This window comes from Pteropus vampyrus, unplaced genomic scaffold (assembly GCF_000151845.1).
Source record: "Pteropus vampyrus isolate Shadow unplaced genomic scaffold, Pvam_2.0 Scaffold37, whole genome shotgun sequence".
Classification (NCBI taxonomy): Eukaryota; Metazoa; Chordata; class Mammalia; order Chiroptera; family Pteropodidae; genus Pteropus; species Pteropus vampyrus.
In genome coordinates this window covers 2,506,785-2,527,550 of record NW_011888818.1, presented here as the reverse complement: position 1 = coordinate 2,527,550, position 20,766 = coordinate 2,506,785, and the positions used below count along the sequence as shown (strand labels likewise).

Sequence of the window (20,766 nt, the reverse complement as noted above, 5' to 3'; positions counted from 1 at the left end):
TTGTACTTCTCCAATTATTATGAATAATTCTGTGTAATTCAAAGTCTAGGTTAAAAGTGGTGTCACTTACCTAACTTTTGCTACTTTAGGCATTAGAACCTTTATTATGATGGTGACATAGGAGCCACTGATTATAGTTACATATATTAAACAATGCTGTGTGGGTGGCGGTTCAACTTATTTCTATAAGCAGTTTTTTTTTTTCTTTTTGGAAATGAATGAGTTTGTCTCTAAACCAAGAATTATGTATATTTTACTGCACACATGAAAAGATAAAGTGTCAATAATCTATTGTATATTTGGATAACAAGTTCCACTCTTCCTTTCTGAAAACCGGTTAAAATCCTTCATTGTGCAGGCTGGGACCTGGCTGTGTTCTTTTTTTCTAAGCCGTGGTATCCTGTTTTGTGTGTACCATGGCAGTTTTTGTTTTGTTTTGTTTTGCAGTTTATCAGGGCCCTGAGTTTCTTTGGTGTGTATTCTCAGCATTCCCTCTAAGCACTGTCATTTTGCTGGTTTTTTCCTTTCTTCCACATGCCGTGCTCATAATGCTGTCTGCTTTATGTGTTATCTTCTAATTTTGCTTTTGTCTGCCTGCTCAACCAAGTAACTCTTGTCTACTTAGGTATGGAGTCCTGTGTGTATTCTCTCTGCCAGGTATATGCCTGCTAGGATTAGTTTCCTGTAGACCGATGAGAGGGACATTTTACATTTCTTTTGTGTGGGTAGAACCATTCATACTTGGGCACTAAGCCGAAATGACTTTCCCACTGCTCAGTGTTGTGGAGTCACACTTCATGTCTCCCAGGCAGCAGGTCCTTACCAATGTTTGTGATTTAACCAGGGGATTGTTACATAGCAAAAATTTTTGTTTGTGCAGTGCGACCATGAGTTGGTGGCATTTTTTTCTTGGAAATTTAGGAGAGCTTTAGGTAGTTTTGTTCTATAAATATACAAGAAATCTTAACTCTCAAAAAACACGAAAGGCTTTAGTAAACGGAAATTACTTGGGACATGTGAAGTTCAGAGCATCCGAATGCCTTCCTCTTATTGCTTTGTATTCTCTGTAAAGTAGAAAAAAAATTGGCTCAAATCTTAACAGTTGAAGTGCTGGTTGGTTATTTTCTAAAATGGTTCATTTACTCCTTCTTCCTCCTGGTCTTACCTGAAGCAGTATCTCAGTTGGTTTTTCTAGTTGTTATGCAGTCTCTTGGTAGAAATAATTTTAGGTAAATTATGATTTCTAGAACATATGGTATATTCTACTTAGGATAGATTTGTTTTACATCCCTTAAATTGTTTTTATAAATGTAATTCACATATATTTAAACCTCTTCTTTAATTTTCATGTTTCAGCCGACTATAGTTAAGGGTATATATTTCTTGATTATGAAACGGTTGCAATAGTTGCATAAATTAGTTGCATAAATTCCAATTATGATAATTGCCATAGAATAATTATGATTCCCTTTCTTGGGTTAGAGAAGGAGCCAGTTCTAACCCAAACCTGTGGAAACACAATATTTGAATGAATTGACAGGAGGTGGGCAGATTTAGCCTATTTAAGTTATGTTTAAGAGAAAGAACAGCAGGCTTTGAGGGATTAGTGGAGGAAGATGTCTGTGTGGTGCCGTATTTTCCTTATTAATTATGTTACACTTTAAATATAATTCTGCCTTCAATGTTATTTGAGGCCATTTGTTTTCCTCTTTCTCATCTAGTCAAAGGAAGAATTTCATGCACGCCTGTCTTTGGTCAGAGGATAGGGAGAAGTGTGGACCAAGGTTCTACACATTGATTCCACGACTAAAAAAATCTCTTTTCAGTACTGAAGAGCCGGTATAGAGCCCTGCCCTCCTTTGTGAGGTCAGTAATGCTAGTGTGTGATGGACAGTATTTAAATTTGGTTAACAAGGATTACTTGGTAGTCCTTCAGGAACCTCTTAAATAAGCACCAAGAGAATCATATATAGTTAGTATATCATCTGTTTTGTATTGTAAAAACTGAAAGTAATCTGTTGAAAAGCATTTGCACTGAAATATTATAATTATTTACTTTAGTACTAAAGGGAGTACAGAAGATCATCTGGTTTTTTAAGGCTCATAAAGGTGCTGCCCTACAATTTCAGATGAAACAGGTGATTTACCAAGAGAATCATTTGGGTGGCTGGGAAGTAAAGATATAAAGATAGAAACTCTTTTTCCCACTTCATGTGCTATGTCCCCTGCATTACATCATGGCATTCCTACAGCAAAGTGCCTGCACAGAAGGCCTTATGCTTGTCAGTGGGAATGGCTCTAATTCAAGTTCTGATTTTTTTTCCTGGAGCTCTTCCTGAATTTTGAGCTCTTTAACTGACAGTATTGGGGCTGCACAAATACCCTGAGATGCACCTATATTTACTTTAGTGACTTCTGAAGAATGACACTGCAGTGTTTCATGGGTAAATTTATTCAAGAGACCTTGTTTTACATCTCCCTCACACCAGATCAGCTGTCGCTTTTATGCCAATCATGTGATTATGTGTTTATTCAAAAATATTAAATTTCCAGTCTTGTCCTCAAGGATCTCAGCATTCTAGTGAGAAAGAGGCAAATGAATGAACAATTAAAATAATGTATGATTTATAGCGCAGTAGAGGAATTACGGTGTGCTCTGAGAGCAAGGGTGGGTCTGAGCAGGTTAAGAAATGATGCCTGAGTTGAGTGACAGGGGCAAAGGCTTATAGGTTTGGAGAATAAATGTTTGGAGAATAGCTAGCAGTTCACTAAACCCAGAGTTTACAAAGACTTCAGATGCAAGGTGGGTGAATGGTGAGCAATAAGTTTATACTGGAGGATTGTAAGTATAATTGCAGCTTTATCTTTAGGCAATAAGACTCATCAGAGCCTTTTCAACAGAGAGTGACATAATGTAATTCATATTTTAGAAAGCCCACTAAGGCTGCAGAACAGAAGAGGGAATAGAGAGGGCTGAGAAGGCAAATGACCAGTTAGGAGGCTGTTTCAGTAATCTAAGGAAGAAATGATGAGAGCCTTGATTAAGGCAGTGTTGATAGAGAAAAAAAGAAGTGGTGTTTGTGAAAAATTGGAGATAGAATTTATTAAACTTGATGAGCTTTTTGGTATTGGAGGTAAGAGAAAGGAAAAAAAAATGACACCTACATTTCTGACAGGGCTTGATAGATAGTGGTCTGTTCATTAACCTGTAAATACAAGAGTTGGACAGTTTGGGATGAAAGATGATGAATTCACTTTCGAGCATGTTGTTTTGAGATGTTTGGAAACCTAGTAAATGGTTGCATATAGGAGGCTGGAATCTAGCTCCGAGCTAGAGAAATATATTTGGGAGTTTTCAGCATAATGTAAGCCATTGATATGAATGAGACCACCCAGAATGTGTGTAGAGCAGAGAGGGACAAGAGACAATGCTGGAGTTGGGGTACCAACAAAGAGGGCAAAAGGAAACTATCACGATGAGTAAGAGCAAGATGCCAAGAGGGTAGAGAAAGAACAGGAAAAAGTGGTATCTTTAAAGCCAAAAATATAGAACGATATTAATGTTGTCAAATACCACTGAGAGGTCAAATAAGTGAAAAGAGACTGCTGGATATTTTGAGGTGATGTATTTATTTTTATTTAGGTAAAGAATATGTGAGCATTATGTAAGTCGAATATATATGTATATGTATATACATGTGCACACATATGTAAATACATAAGGTGAAAAACACATATATATAATTATGTATAAATTAAGAATTGTTCTAAATCCCACCACTCAGTATAACTGTTGTTAAAATTTTGATATATATCTTTCCAGACTTTTTCTATATGCAAATATATTCTCTATATGTAGATATATATCTATATATAACAAAATGAGTTCCTGCTATAAAAATATGAGACTCTGCATGCATTTGCTTGTCATTCTTGCCCAGAGACCATGATAATCTTCTCCACATCTTTCCAGTTTTAGTACATAAGCTGGCGATGCATACGGCATCCATTGAATTAAGCAACAGGGAGATCATTTGTAACGTTGCAAGGCTAATTTCAGTGGAATGGTGAGGGCAGTAGCTAGATTATTGAGGGATGGAGAATGGGTAGGAAGTGAGGAAATAGAGCAAGCATTATAGGCCACCCTTTCAAGTAGCCGGGCTGTGAAGGGGACGGGAGACATAGGACATCAAGATAGGAGTAAGGTAGGGTTTTTGTTGTTGTTGTTGTTTTGTTTTGTATTTTTAGTTGGACAAGACTCTCCTTTGACTGGAAGGAGCCAGAAAAAGGGTATAAATTGAAGATACAAAGTAGAGACTATTATTGATGCTTTAGGAGGCAGAAAAGGATGGGGTGTAGGAAAGAGGAAACAAACCCCAATAAGGCAAAGGAAAGGAGGTGAGGGAGGAAAAAGATGCTGATAATTTTTATGTAGGTCACTTCAGAAGGAAGTTGGCTGATACTCTCATGTATTCAATTATCTGATGAAGGTTTTTTGACTTTGTATGAAACAGAGAATTGCTATATTAGATTAGATTCATTATCTGTCCATTTTTATCCTGAGAGTGGTGCTGAGAGATGTATGTTAGAAAGGTCTCATATTCTCTGACAAACTGAAAAATCAGGAATGGTCCCCAAATGCTTTAGTTACCTTAAATAATCCATTAGAGATTTATTATCCACACATTTCTGTGAAGCTACTTGAAGCTGTGTGTTTCCTCAACTTGTGTACCCCCTGAGACTCACTACCTGAAAAATAGATATTTAACTTAGACAAGTTGCATTCTATGTTGGGAAAAACACAGATTTGAACAAATCTTGGTTGAATTCCATTAACCTTAGCAAAGCGATGTAACGTCCTTACGCTTTAGTTTCTTTACCTGTAAAACGATAATGATTATAAACTTTAGCCAGTGACCAGGAATGCGCAATGAATGTTGTGAATGTAAATATTATGAACTAAATGGAAAGGACTACTGCCTCGAAATGTACAGATTTAATAGAGCCCCATTTGTGATTTCTAAATGCTTTGGTGCATTTTATATTTGTATTTACAAAAGACTATCACCTGGGGGATTTTTTTGGCCCATAGCCTAAAATAAATTCCATAGATGAGCAAAGGAAACCTGGGTTATTGTTTCCTTTTTTCACTTATGATTTTTTATATCAACGAGCTTAATAAGGTGATTTACTAGGGGACATTGTATTTCTGAGTACCACTGGTGCCGCACTATCAATTCTCACTACAGAAGACTCCTAAGCAGATATAATTGCTATAATGTGTTATGACCTTTCAAGTCTTGTATTTCAGTTGAAAGGAGCAAGGATAACACAAGGAAGGTGAATCATCTCCTATTCACTGTAGCTGTCACCAGACACACAGCAGAACTTGTTTGTGTTAGACCAGGTGGATGGATAAACCACTTTAAGATGGGAAACTAAAAGGGGCAGGGGTATTAAGTTTATATCATTTCTCTATGAGTCTCTGCAACTTAATTCCATATTAAATCACCAGCACATGTGTTGATTTAACGTTGACTTTTAAAATAAAATATAATAACCCACTAGAGCTTACTTAAAAAATATAAGTCCTTAAGTACTAAGTATTATTATAATCACTTAACGAGTTAAAATAGCTCTAACCTAAATATCTATTTTTATTTCTTTATATTATATCTTAGTATTATGATTACTTTGTCCTCTTGACTTCCCATCCTGGGGTTACTTGAATGCTTTTTCATAATCTTGCTTATTTTTGTTTTCAGTATTTTTCTGGCAGCAATTCAAAGGGCACTGATTATTCTCTTGCACAATATCACTCTGTCAACACATGCAAAATTTGGTGCTGTTGGTTACCTCTCTATCACCTGATCTAAGTGCCTTGTTGAAATGGAAGGATAAGGGTCCTGCAGATGCCCATTCCTAGCTGAACTCACCCTCTGAGCACTCCTGTCTTGTTGGATGGTTCCTGCTTTTACAAACTGATGAGCAAGAGCAAGTCTTAACTCATGAATCAGCATTAAGCCAGTCTGGTACACCTTGATATTTCCCATAGCACTGTACTAACCACACATTTGGTGGTTAGTACACATGCACTAGATGAATGAGTGCATGGGTAAGTGAACTAAGAAGGAATTGGAGCACATGGGGTTAACTTCTCTGCTCATTGAAGGTACTCTGAGGGAGGAAAACCCCTTTTTGTTCTGTTTTTCTGATAAGTGGCATCTAAAGGGGTACATTCTGAGTTGAAAATCTCCTTTCTGCATAGTGAATTTTAACTATAGTCATTTGTGTGTGTGTGTGTGTGTGTGTGTGTGTGTGTGTGTGTGTGTGAGAGAGATTGTGAGACTTGAAACTTGGCAAAGAATCAAGTCCACGCATGCTCATAACATTTTTATTAAATCCTGCACAGCGGGCAGAGTGCCTGCCCCTGAGTGTATTAGAGAGGACGAAACTTATATAAAACAAATAGAAAGCAACACAGGCAATTTGTATTTAAATTAAATATTATGTGATAGTCATTTTAATTAGACAGAATGCTGTGCTGATGGAATTCAGAGAAAAGAAAAGTCACTGGGCCTTTAGGACAAAAGGCAATTTGGGTCAATGAGGTTACAGAAGATGTTCTAAGAGGTACTGTGGGCCAGCTTGCAGAGCTTGTACAATCCTTTGCAAAATGTTCCTCATGTGGTCCTAACTCAGCAGTGAATCACTAGTTTGCTAAAGGAAGCCTCAAGGTTACTTTTTCCTGAACAAAAATGATGCTTAATTTTAAAACATAATAAATAAAAACTAATGATCCACTTAAAATAAGTAGTGAAACTATATATTTTTAAAAATATATCAAAAGAAACCTGAATATAAATGGGTTCTCTAAACTATATCAAGATATCATTTGTTTTAGGTCTCTCGTAAGTACTGAACAAACAATACATCTAAAATGTGTCTGAAAGATATTTTTCAAACTATTATTCTCTAGGAAATGGATCCCACTATTGAAAAGATGAAAAAATTGATACTCGAATTAGATAAATATTTGAATCATATTTTATATGTGCATACTTAAACATTTATGAAGAACCTGGCACTCTGTTGTATTCTATAGATGATAGAAAAGAAGTTAAAACTTGATTTTTGCCAAACGAGTTTATAATCTAGTGAGTTATGTAAAACAAATGTCAATTTCTTAACAATGAGCCAGTTAAGAATACAGTGAGATCTTCTATTACTGACTGTAATCCAGTAGCAATTTAGGGATTATGGAGAAGACAGAGTGAGAATGTCAGTATTTGGATATTGGAGGAGGAAGAGGAGGGTGTTTCTGCTGGGGACTTCGGGAGGTGGCGTGAACCGTGTTTTATAATGTGATCCAAACCTGTTGAAGCAGAAGACTTAATGTAAAGAAATAAGATTCAATAGACCACGGTCAGAAAGTGGCCTTATTGCAAGAGGACTTGAGACTTGTTGGAGAGGAGAAGAGAGTTAAACAGTTGTTTAGCTAGAAAAAGAGTTTCAGATAAGTAGTTTGGACTGAATTATACTAAAGAGTTAAAGATAAGGGAGCAATTTGGTGGTTATTTTGCTGCAATCTGAATATGAAATGTGAAATTCTGGTGAAGATTAGAGTTCATTAGAGTCATTGCATGTGGAATTCTAATTTATAGGAGGTTAGAAGGACACAAAATAAATTAACTGCCAAAGAAGCTGTGTTCCTATTAAATAATTTGAAGTTAATTTTTGGACTATGGAGATATTTCCTCATAATATGTTGTCTGAAGTATTAACGGTTCTTATTTTCAGTTTTTGAAATTTACTGCCCAAGTCTGAATTGCACTGTTGTTGAAGGATAACAAACAGGTAAAACAATGTTAACTTTTAGTCAAGTGTATATTGTTTAGAAAAACTGAATCCTGGTGGAACTTTGGACATCTAAAGTTACATGTAGAGTAAGCACTGCCTACTTGGTTATCACTTATATTCATACTCAAGTGGAAAACAAGCCATAATTTAGGAGTAGATTGAGGCTGTTTATGCTTCAAAATGAATTTAAATGATAAGGCTATGAATGTAGTGAAAAGCAAGGAAATGAATTTGACAGATATTAGCTTTCATTTTGAATTTCAAATTACTGAGTTTCTATTAGCATTCTCTAGGAGTAGTGAATTTCTATTAAGTTAGCACATAGTTTTAAATTTTATGATTATGCTATTGTAAGTATAAAAACCCATTTCAGTAAGATATAGACATAGTTATTTCTTTTTTAATCAGCAAGCTCTAGGCTATATATTATTAGTCTAAACTTGTCATCCTGAAAGTCTTGAGGCTGTGGATGTTTCTTCGTATATGTTTTTGTTGAAGTTTTGTTTAGTTGGATAGAAGGAATAAGAGGCTCCGAAGAGGGTATATAAGTTTTATAGTTATTTAATATGTGCTTTATAAAAAAATTAAGATAATTTTTGGTAGGTATTTATGCTTAGACATGAAGTGTTATTATAGCCTTTTGAAATTATTAGAATGACATTTTGTTCAGCAGTGTTGCTTTGGGTGTTTTATTAAAGGTATGAGTTTACCATACATAGAGGTCTTGCAGATATTTTAATACCTGAAGGTAGTGTTAAACTTTGCTTTCATAGTAGCAGAGATAATTGCTCCGCCCCTTCCTTTGCAAATAGCACAAAACAGTTGGAAATTACACATCACTTCAATTTCGTTCAAAAATGATGATGCGTCCTATAATTGCAGTGCGACTTGCATTTAGATCACCTCTCAGTTCTCTGAGCTGTGGCTTTGAATGGTTATTTTGTAGAAGACAGTGATGGGCAATACACTGCTTCTTTAAAATCAAAGTGAGAGGAAATGAGCTTAAATTCAGCAAAATTATGGAGGAAAGTAAGAAGCAGGACTTGTGAATAGGCCAGTAGGCCAGGCCATTTCTATACTCAGGGTGCCATCAGGAAAATTGCCCAATACCCCTCTCCCCTGCCTCCATTTACACATGGTTCTGTTGCACGGAAGTATATTCTGGTGAGAATCAGGGTACCCTTTGCTCCCTAGGGATATCTGAAGGATAATCAAATGCTTCTTTCTCTGTTTTTGTTTCCCATCTTTTACTCCTGCCTCTGATGCCTACGTTCACATATACTCTCCTCAACTCCAGTAAAAAGCCCCTCTTGTAATACAGTACCTGGATATTAGAGGTGACTTCCTTTTTCAACAACAAAAATTAGAAGTGCTATTGTATTTTAGATAAAATATTTGGAAGACAAATTTTTGTAGCTCTCAAAAAATTTTAGATATTTTAGGAACACAGTTTTTTGGGAAACATTTATTTTCTCATTAGCATGTATTTCTTGACCATTTCTGCTTTTGGTGAACTGAGAGGTGTGACTCTCTCCCACTGTTACTTTACATTCTTCACATCGATCACTACTATAACAGTGATTCTGACAAGAAAAGGTGTCTTGGGGGAGCTATTGGAACTTTCAGGAATATTGGGAACTGGTGAACTCTGGGGTTTAAAAATCACAGGTGATTTTGAAATTGCATTCTACTTCCCCATTGAGAAACACTTCAAGGCATTGGACCCTTGAAAAGCATAGGTGCCTTTCAGAAAATATAATAACAACAACAGTTAAGTGATAACTGTAATAATAAGAAGGGTGTTACTGTCACTGGTCCTGGGGTCTCCACAGAGGTACTCTGCATCCTCCTGGTAACTGGTGCTTTGCTGGCATATGGAGTCTTGGTGGTCTGTGCTTGCAACAGTGATTCTTGAAGTGTGGTTCCTGGACTAGTAGCATTAGCATCATCTGGGAACTTACTACAAATGCCAAAAAAAAAAAAAATCCCCCAAAACAAAAACAAAAACGAAGCAAATTTTCACGCCAACCCCAGACCTAAGGAGTTAGAAACTTCTAGAATGGATCCCAACAGTTGGTGCGTGGATATGCCCTCAAGCTCGTGATGCATACACATATTTCCTTTCTATTTTTTTCGTTTTCTATTTCTGCTGTAAAAATTTACCATAAACTTAGCAGCCGAAAATAATGTAAATTTATTAGCACATGGTCTCTGAGGGTCGGATACCCTGGTGGGCTTAGTCTTGTCCTCTGCTTAGCATCTCACAAGGTGAAAACAAGGTGTTGATGGAGCTGTCTTTTTACTGGTGGCTCTGGGGAACAATCCACTTCCAATCTCGTTCAGGTTTTTGGCCAAATTTAGTACCTGGTGGTTGTAGAGCTGAGGTCTCCGTTTCTTTGTTGACTGTCAGCCACGGCCTGCTCGTAGCTCGCAGAATCTACCTGTGTTCCTTTTCATGCTTTCCATGTGGCTCCGTATAGCAACAGTGGGTCAAGTTCTTCTCATGCTTCAAGTCCCTCTGCCTTCCTCTTCTGCTTCATCTGACATCCTTGTTTGATGCATCTCTTTCGTCTCTTCTTCTATTCATAGACAGGAGAAAGCTTATTTAAAACCTCAGCTTTACATTGGACTCACCTGGATAATCCAGAATCATCTCCCTGTTTTAAGATCCAGTGATTAGTAACCTTAACTATATCTGCAAAGTCCCCTTTACCATGTAATGTAACATATTCACAAGTGTAACATGAGGGGGGCAAAATTTTGTTTACCGAGAATAACTCATCAAAAGATCTTTCTATTGGCTTTACCAAGGTGCTCTGTTGCTTACGGGCCCAGCACCACTGCCAGCATGCTGTTTTTGCCACATATGACCAAAGGTGGCTGGAGGAAACTGAATTTGGGACTTGCCCTGTCTCACTAGGAAGTGAAGCCACATTTCCTAGTAGCTCCACATGTGTATCAAGACACCTGCCATTTGTGTCTCCCTTAATTAGCATTCCTTTGTGTCCCTCTTCTTTCCTCCCCTCTCTCATTCTCTAGGAAGGACTGGCTCCTTTTTTCTATTACTGTCTATCTCTATTTTCCTCCATGGTTCAGAGCTGCATGGTTCAGAGCTGCTTCTTTAGAAGCAGCAAAGCAAACATTGTGATTCAAATTTTGTGACCTTGGGCAACTTTCTTAATTGTTTTATACCTCAGCTTCTGTGTCTGTACATGGGAGATAATAATAATGCTAGGTCATTAGCCAGTGTTATTATTTCTCATGGATGAAACAGTATGATTTAGGTTTCCCAGGCTTGATTCTTGAAATGGTAAAGAAATTTAGAAAATTATCTTTTTTTCATTTCTCTCACTTTTTCACCAAAGCTTTCTATTCAAGCATCTTTCCAAGTGAGAGCTCTATTGGCTGCCACCCCAGTGGGTATTTTGAATTAGTGAGAGTGGAATTTAGGCAGTCATCAGTGCATAGAAGAAAAAGAAAACATCATTTTTTGCATACGCAGTTATTTTATTGATTCTGAGGGTAGATCTATGAATTACATATGGTCATTATCATCCTTGTTTTACCTATGATGAAACTGAAGCTTAGGTTAAGTAAACTGACTCAACACATGTATGGAAATACATGAATAAATTCACTATTAGTCATCAACTTCTTTATTTGCCTGTCAACAGAAGCTAACCTGTCATCTAATAAAGCCTCACAGAGTTTGTTGGTAATAGTGTTCTGTATGTGTGAAGAGAAAGCTAAAGCCACATGGAAAGAAGGTGGGTTGGGGTGGTCTGTTGGGCAACAGGAAATCATCCTGGACCATCTCTTTGCAAAAAGAGCAGTGGAAGGAGTGGTGAGAACTCAGAAAGGTGAGGCAGATGGTTCAAAAGGCCTTTTCCAGGAATGTCTGGAAAGGGGAATGTCTGCAGTGAATTATGCTCTGCATTAATGTATTTGTCATTTGAAGGTATTCCTTGGGATGGCCATCCTTGAAAGATTTTCTGTGTATCAGACACTGTCCAAGAAACAAGGCGCTTGATCCTTGGCTTCTCGTAAGGGAGCTCGTTTTACTCTGGCTCGTCTTTTCGTAAGATTTTCTTTTTTATGTTGTGAGTGACGAGTGCCTGCTAGCATCCTAACCCATGCTTCTCCCTTAACCCCATGGAGAATCTGAAATTAAGTAAGGTATTACCATATAATTTGTGTTACCACCTTTCATATTTATGCAGTTTGACACTTTTCAAGAAGAAAATCTCAGAAGTTAAATAAATTGCTAAAAGCTTGTTCTTACTCATAAAATTGTGATGTATGGGTTTGTTACTGAAGTTTTTTATTTACTTTTTAGTTCTGTCCAGCCAATATTCTAAGTCTCCCTACCAAAAGCAAGTAAAATATATGCTTTAAAAAAATTAAATAATTGTGAAAAAATGTATTTGCTTTACATAGAATTGTTTTCGTATGCAAAACAGACTGCATTGCTTGTATAGATGTGTAGTGTTGATTTCAGACAACATGTTGTGGGGGCTAAAAAATTAATTTTCTTCCCATTTTCTTAAGTTCTTCTTTCTGGGCTAATAATCACATTAACAGAGACTGATTAACAGGAGAAAATGTCCAAAGTTTATTATATGAATGCACCTTTGGAAGTGCCATAATGAGACATGAAGAGGCATTGGGTAGTTGAGGTTTATATGCCGTTATGGACAAAGGAGAAAGAGGGCAGTGTTGGGATTTTGGAAGGGGAATATTAGGCAATTGTCAAGTAGGGAAAAAGAACAGAATACATGGAACACACGTGGCAAGCAAATTGTTGCTGGGCAACCCAGAAACAATGGGATACAGGGAAAATGCAATTAACAGACTCCTCTTTGGAAACTTCCTATCTAACGCTAAGGTGAATATGCTAAGATTCCCTTCCTGGAGTGGACTTTTCAATCTTTATCTCTTAAGCAGAAAGGGAGAAGGTCAAAAGTTCTTTCTGCATCCTGTGTTTCTTAATAACCAGCTTAACAGCAGTATCCCAAAAGACCCATTTTGGAAAGGCAAAACTTCAGTACCCTTCAGTGTCATTCCATCCTTAGAAAGATGAAAGCCTGGTGTGTGTGACTACACACTTCATTTGTTCTCTTGCCTTCTCATTTGAATCAGTTTGGTTGTTCCACACAAATGAGTGTAAATCTGGATATCTGTTTTTAATGCGTGTTTACTTATTACTCCTAGAAATAAAGCATCATGCAAAAAGATATTTAAATTTTGGAGTATAATAATAAAAATAATAACTAATATTTCAAGAAACATTTTCTCTCCACTAAGTTATTTAGACTTAGAACAGTCATCAGGATTTTTCATTTGAAGAAACAGGCTCAGAGAGGGTAGGTAATCTAGACAACATCACACAGAGAGTTGATAAATTTTAGGGCTTCAATTCAAACAAAAGTCTGTTTGACAGCATTATGTGTCTGTTGCTGAATAACAGATAATGACAAAATCTCAGTGACATGCAACAGCAAGCATTTATTTCTTGATCCTGTGTCTGTAGTTTGTTTGAGAGTTGGCTGAACAGACTTGGCTCAGCTGGGCTTGGCTCCAGCTTTAGCTTAGATTTGGGTTTGCTTCATGTGTCTTTCTTCCTTTTTGGATCAGTGGGCTATCCATGACTATCATGGCAGAAGGCAGTAGCACAAGAGGGCAAGTCTAACCAAGCAAGTACCTTTCAAATGTCTATTTCCTAACATTCCATTGGCCAAAGCTCAATATCAATGGGGTAGGGAAATATTCTCTTCTCATGGAAGTGTGGGATAAGGGAGGGAGTGACTATTTGCTGAATTATAATAATAATATACCTTAAAAGACCATGTGTTTTTCTTGACTTTAATAATTTATAAATATTGAAAGTACAAATGAATGGCATTCTTGGTTTGGAGTCAGTCATCGTGTGTGTTTGTTGTGGGGGCAGTATACTGAACGGTCATTTCTACTTACTGACTCCAGTTGCCCTATGTCTTTGTTCTAGATGATATTTAGAGAATATTTGACGCTTTTCCTCTTTTCTGTCATCATTTGTCCTTATTTGCACTACGGAGGCAGAAGTTATCAATAGGTGAATCTAGAGGACCGTGGTTATGATCACTAATCTGGAACAGAATCAATTTTATTCTGTTTTTATACAATTTCACTTGGCTGAGGGCTTTGATGGGAAAATGTTACTAATATAAGGACTAATACATACAAGTAGAAATCAGTTGTGTTCCCAAAACAGCAGGACATAAACATTTCTTCTAGAAACAGCAGATTGCAAGTATTATACCAGCTCAAATATTGCAACCAGAAGAGCTTCTTACCTTCCTCTGCCTCATGCTCAATAAGTGACATGAAGCTGAGATGCAACTTGGAGGCAGTTCAATAAGAATATTAAATATCAACCTTTTGGGTTTAGAGGTAGAAATTTTGCAGTCTCCCTTCTACCCCATACTTTTGGTCTTTGCAAATATGAGCAGTATACAAAATTGTAAAAATAAATAGGATAGAGATATAATCCTAGTTTTAGTCCAAACCATATTGAAAACTGTGGCTGGAAAGAGTGCATTTAAAGTTTTTATGACTAGCTTTTCCCTTCATCAAATTAATACCATATAACTTTTCCTTGCCTTTTGTTATTGAATTTTACCTGTGTCACAAGAAGTAGCTGAAAAGATTGATCCCCATAGGAATAAGTTAAATCAAGTGATTGGCCTGGTAATTCTTGCCCTTTTATTTTTAGACTTATAAGACCTCTGTGACCTTCAGGACTCAGTGCTCTAACTCTGCTTCTTGGCTCACAGTTGGCTGGAGGTCTTTGTTCAGTGTCTACCATTTCTGCTTGATGCTTGCTAGATTAGTGTTTTTCATGTGTTTTGTTACTTTCCTCAGTGTTTTCTGAGGGCCATTTCTTCAGTTATGAATTGGAGCATCCATAAAAGGTTTTGTGTACCTTCTTTGATCCATCAGCTTTTACGCATAGCATACACATAATAATGACTGTTGTCTACTCAGTATCTTTCACTATTATGTTAAAATGACTTCACTACTAGTTATCCACCTTTCCTACAGGACTTCCTTGTGCATCATCATATTATGCCACTCGTTATTCCATCAGGGCTTGAAAAAAGTTTCCATGAAACTTCTCCAGAAACTTGCAATAACTGTGTCATAAATGCTGGACTCAAATTACTTAAGTAGATCTGGCTTCAGCAAGGATGAAGATATTTTGTGTATGTAGAAAGCGTCTGGCATCTTCATTCTGCCACAGCTCAGGAAGGTGTGCTGGCCAGCAGCAGAATTGCGTGCATGTCAGAGCTGCTATATAGCAGTTGGTAGTGTGAATGGGGAATATATAAAGTATTTTTAGGTTTTTGGAGGGCAGGCAGCATATCAGTGCCAAGTATTGTTGTTGTGAAGGAACCCACATCTAAATCAGTCTGTATGATTGGATCACTACCCTTAGTTTATTTAAAACATGGCATTTGGAGGGAGGTAAAATACCAGCATACTGCATCTTTGCCTTTTTCTTTTTCCCTGAAGCAAATTTGTTGGGTTTATTTGCAAAAAGATTACCTGTAGCAGGGCAGTAAAGAGGCATGTGCTTGTTCTGATAGGCCTTCTTCGTAGTGTTAATTTTAATAGAAATAATCATCTACATTGGTTTATAAGGATGGAATTGAGGGCAGACATTGATTCAAAAGAGAACAGCTATGAACAGTTTGATTTATGGTATTAAAGCAGATGATTCAGATTCAGTTTGTACAATCTGAGGTTGCTTGTCCAGTGGTTAGTTGTTAGAATATATTCAGCAAAGAGCAATCAATTTCTTGGTGAGAAACACCCCTACTCCCACCATAGGATGTATAATTTATTCTGTTGAGGCCAGAACCATATTTTGTGCTTTATATGTAGGAGGCTGCTACCTGCACATCAGTGGTTCTTAGGAGAGGATTGTTTTAGAATAAAATAAATAACATTATCAGACACTAATTTTATGGGACAAGAATTTAAATGCAGTGAGTAATCAGAGTGCAAGTAAATAGCCACAAGCTAATTTTCGGAACCGTTGCCATTCAGTTGGCAAGATATCTTTCCTATTTAAGAGAATGAAACAGCTGCCACAGGGAGCATAATTCATCAGTGGTCAGTTAGGATGTGAAAAGACAGAGTAGATCTCTGTTATGACATGGGTCCTTCATCTGGTGGTCATGGTGGATTTACAGTCCTTCCTGAAAGTCATCCTTGGTCTCCCCAGGGAGACTTTAGTATCTTTTTCTCAGTTCTCCCATGGCCTTCTCTGCATTCCTTGATTACAATACGGGTCACACTGAGGCATAGTTGTGATCCACTTTGGTTTGTCTTGACCTTAAAACCATATAAACTACTCCAGGAAAAGGTCCAGGTCTTCTCCAGCACGTAGATATAGATGGGTATATGTACTAAATATTTGGGGAGTGAAATATTTCAGCGTCAACTGTGTTCCAAGAGTCTGTCCAATGTATAAGATGACTTCAGGAACCCTTAGTTTCTAATCTGATGTCAACATTACCACCTCATACATCTCTGGTTTTGATTTCCCCATCTCTATCTTGATGAGTTTGGACCAGACAGGTAATCTTGAGTATGTTCTAAGTTTTGGCGACTTATTCATTTTGAACCACCAAGGTAATGGATTATTTCAGTAATCGTTATTGCTAACTGACAATGTGTGTTTCCACAGGGAGCATGACTTCGGCAACTTCACCCATCATCTTAAAATGGGACCCCAAAAGTTTGGAAATCCGGACACTAACAGTGGAGAGGCTTCTGGAGCCACTTGTCACACAGGTAAGGGATGTGTCAAAACACTTTGTTACACCTGTGTGTTTCTACTGTGACATGTGTACATTCGTATCATGACTCCCCTTAGAACTTAGAAATGCTTAAGGGTGAATGAATCATGCTGTAATACTGATTACTTAATGTATATTACTTCCTGAACTATGGACAGTTTTATTGCCCAATAAGATTTCAAGTGCCTTTTAAAAAACTCTTCATGTGATTTTTGAAATTAAGTTGATGAGATAATTAAAGAGGGGGACTTGGTGAAGGGGCCTCTCATTTGCGGTAATGGATTCATAGTCTAAATAAACCATTCCTAGCATACTTTTGGATGCTAATGCACAGTTCTGAAGAACTGCATTGACTATTGAAGAACAAAAATTACTTATTGAATTACTTTTTATTGATTTTACAACGGAGAATTTATCATGTTGGAATGATGAAATGTTCCATTTTTGTGTTGTCACAGTTGTCACATTTCCATAAGATGACTCAATAGAAAAAATATTCTCAGGATTTTTAAGTTTTAAAAGTTTATTTTAGTGTCTTGTGAAGCATATTATTTTCTATATTAACTTAGAAATTCACGGAATGTGAAAATTAAAGATTTTTATGGTATATTTGTAAGGAAATATTATACTAAATTAAGTAGAGGCCCTTCATATTGGTTTTTGATAGCTGCCATAACACAGTGTCATAAACTTAGTGGCTTAAAGCTTTACAAATTTATTTTCTTATGGGTCTGGGGATCAGAAGTCCTAAAGTCAGGGTATTGACAGAGCTGCATTTCCTCTGGAGGCTCTAGCAGAAAATTTCCTTTCTCTTTTCTAGCTTCTAGAGGCCATGGGCCTTCATTGGCCACTTCCTCCATATTCAAAGCCAGCGATGTAGCATGTTCATATCTTTCTCTGATTCTGATCTCTGCTTCTGTCCTCATATTCCCTCCTGCCTCCCTCTTATAAGGACCCTCATGATTATTTTGGATCCACTCAGACACTCTGGAATAATTGGCTTATCTCAAGATCCTTAAACAAATCACCTCTGAAGAGTTTCTTTTCCCTTTTAAGGTGATATATTCACAGTTTCCAGGGATTAGGACATAGGCATCTTTGGGGGTCATTATTCAGTTTACTATATATTCTCTCCTCTATCTGCCTCCCTAATTTACATCCTTTCCACATGCAAAATATATTCACCACATTCTCAGATCCCCCAAATTCTCAATGCACTATAGCATCATCTCAAGTCCAAAAACCTCATTTCAATTTCATCAGCTTAAAAGTTCCAATCTCATCTAAATCATTTAAATTAGGTATGGGTAAGGTTTTGGTTATAATCCATCCTCCAGCAAAATTCCTCTCTATCTGTTTTCCTGTGAAACTAGAACACAAATTATAGACTCCCAAAATGCATTAGTGGGACAGGCCTAGGATAATAGTTATAGTCATTCCCATTTAAAAAGGGAGAAAGAAGAAGAAAAAAAAGGATACTAGTCTTAAAAAATTTAGAAATTCAATTGGGCAAACTCAGTTAGATTCAACACCTGAGAATAATTCTCTGGGGCTTGAGGCTCTGCCCTCTGGGCTTGGTTCCCCATCCTAAAAATTGTTATTTCTTTTTCAGAAAGGGTAGCATATATTTTCAGGTGAGTATTTTTATCAGCTCCATTTCTTGTCAGTAGAATTTTGAGACACCAGCAGTCTTTTTGAATTTTATCCTTTCTTTGTCTCTTTCACTCCAAACTGGCAGTATTTCTGTCTACTGATAGAATATTCTGTCAGTATGTCTGTCTACTGATAGAATATTCTTAAAACACGTGTGTTTCTCCACTGTATGTATGTCTCTGGGATTCACTCTATTTGAAACAGGCTATTTCTCAGAACTTTCTTGCATGATCTCAACTCCTTTTTCATCTTTGCTGAAATGGCTGAGAGGATCCCTGAATCACATTTCTGATCTCCTTAAAGGGCTTTCTGTACGACAGAGTATTCTGAGCTTTAAACTTTCCGAGTTGTTAGACATTAATCAGATACACGATTGGCTTTCTCTATAGACATTGCTTTCCTAAAAGTGAGTCTTCTAAGTTTTAGTGCCTTTTGCAATCTGCATAGGCTGATAATTGTCTCAATTTTCAATTCTTGGTTCCTTTTAGCTTAACAGTTCTTCCCTCCATCTATGTCATTCTCTTTCACATTTTACTATGAACAGGAAGAAGCAACCAGACCACTCTTTCAACATTTTGTTTCGAAATCTCCTTGGCTAAATATCCAAGTTCATCCCATAATTTTCTGATTTCCGCCTAACTGTAGGAAACAATTTAGCTAAGCTTTCTGCCACTGTATATAATAAAGATTTCCTTTCTTCCAGCTTCCAATACTGGCATTCCTCATTTTATTGCACTTAACTTTATTGTACTTGGCAGATATCGTGCTTTTTACAAATTGAAGGGAAGACCCTCCATCAGCAAGAAGATTATAATTGACTGAGGCTCAGATGATTGTTTGCATTTTTTAGCAATAAAATACTTTTTAATTAAGGTTTACATATTGTTTTTATAGACATAATACTATTGCACGCCGAATAGATTACAGAATAGTGTAAACATAACTTTTAAATGCACTGGGAAACCAAAAACTCTGTATGAATCACTTTATTGTAATATCTACTTTATTGTGATATTCATTTTATTGAAATATTCAATTTATTGGAGTGGCCTGGAACCAAACCTGCAATATCTTCAAGGTCCACCTGTAACATTTTCCTCATTTTCTTTCCACCAGTTCCTCACCAGCATCTCCTTTAACATTTGTATTTCTAATAACAGGCCATTGATAATGACTTACATATTCTCTAAGATAATATAGGCTTTCTCTACCATGTTCCTCACAAGCAGGGCGTTTTGTATCCATATTTTTATTAACAATCTGTTCAAGGCAATCTGGGATTTTTCTACCATGATTCTCAAAATCTTTCCAGCCTCTGCCCATCATCAATTCCAAAACCACTTCTACGTTTTAGGTATTTGTTATGGCAGCACCCTGCTTCCTAGCACCAAAATCTGTATTTTCCAATAGCTATTACAACAAATTACCATAATTTTAATAGCTTAAAACAACAGAAATTTATTCCACAGTTCTTGGAGTCAGAAGAGCTAAAATCAAGGTATTAGTAGGGCTGTGTTCTTTAAGGAAGACGTTCCTTATCATTTTCAGCATCTGGAGTGCTCCTGCATTCTTTGGCTGTGGTGCTTTCCTCCATCTTTGCAGCCAGCAGCAAAGCACCCTCAATTTGTCTTTCAGACTTCAGTTTCTACCATCACATCTCCTCTCTGACTCTAACCCTCCTACTTCACTCTTATGAGGACTCTTTTGATTACATTGGGGGCCACCCAGATATTCTAAAATAATCTCTTCATCTTGAGATCTTTAATCACATCTGCAAAATCCCTTTTGCCACTTAAGGTAATACAGTCACAGGTTCTAAGGATTAGGAGTGGACATCTTTGTATGTAACATTGTTGAAACATTTCATTAGATCTATGCACATTTTTCATTTCGTTATGATTTTTGTAAGATTTTTTAAGAATAGAAACAGTTAATATTGATAGGCTCTTAGATTTGAGAGTATGTTGGCTACTCAGGTTGTAATTTTTGGATTAAGCCCGATCCGTGAAATGTTTGTTACTGGTTTGCAATAAGCATAGAAATTGAGAGTAAGTGCTTTGAAAATTTTATGACAATTTTACGAAATAATTTTATGTTTGTTGACTCTAATAACAGAATGTGGACCTATAGTTTTAAGTCTTTTTAAAAATTTAAATTATTTATTTTGTTATATTTTACAAAAGCTTGGTAACAAAAGTATGGCCTTTCATCACAGATAGCTTGAGAAAGACTGGTTTAGGAGATATTTCAGAGTCAGAATGATCTGGTCTGAAATGTAGTTCCATCAGTCTAGGTGAAAGCAGATTGCCTTTTTCTAGCCTCAGTATTTTCATTTCAGATTACGCATCAATATATTTAATCTTTAACATTGAGTTAATGAAACACAATAATTAAAACATAGTGCCTGGTA

At 36.7% G+C, this 20,766-nt stretch overlaps 1 protein-coding gene and 1 non-coding gene across 7 annotated transcripts in view; one reads left to right on the top strand and one right to left on the bottom strand.

Annotated features, from left to right (window-relative positions):
• CTNNA2 (catenin alpha 2) overlaps positions 1–20,766 on the top strand; it is a 1,043,800-nt gene that overhangs the window by 109,094 nt on the left and 913,940 nt on the right. For 3 of the 6 annotated variants that reach the window (XM_011358075.1, XM_011358074.1, XM_011358073.1), the window contains exon 2: positions 16,592–16,698. In XM_011358075.1, the coding sequence (XP_011356377.1) occupies positions 16,597–16,698 (102 nt within the window). In that variant the 5' untranslated portion in view covers positions 16,592–16,596. Of the gene's footprint in view, positions 1–16,591; positions 16,699–20,766 lie in introns of those variants that run through there. The other 3 variants (XM_023529440.1, XM_023529441.1, XM_023529442.1) reach the window with 1 other exon arrangement.
• LOC111738366 lies at positions 3,897–3,999 on the bottom strand. Its single transcript, XR_002779835.1, has one exon. It is a non-coding gene; the product is annotated as a U6 spliceosomal RNA (small nuclear RNA).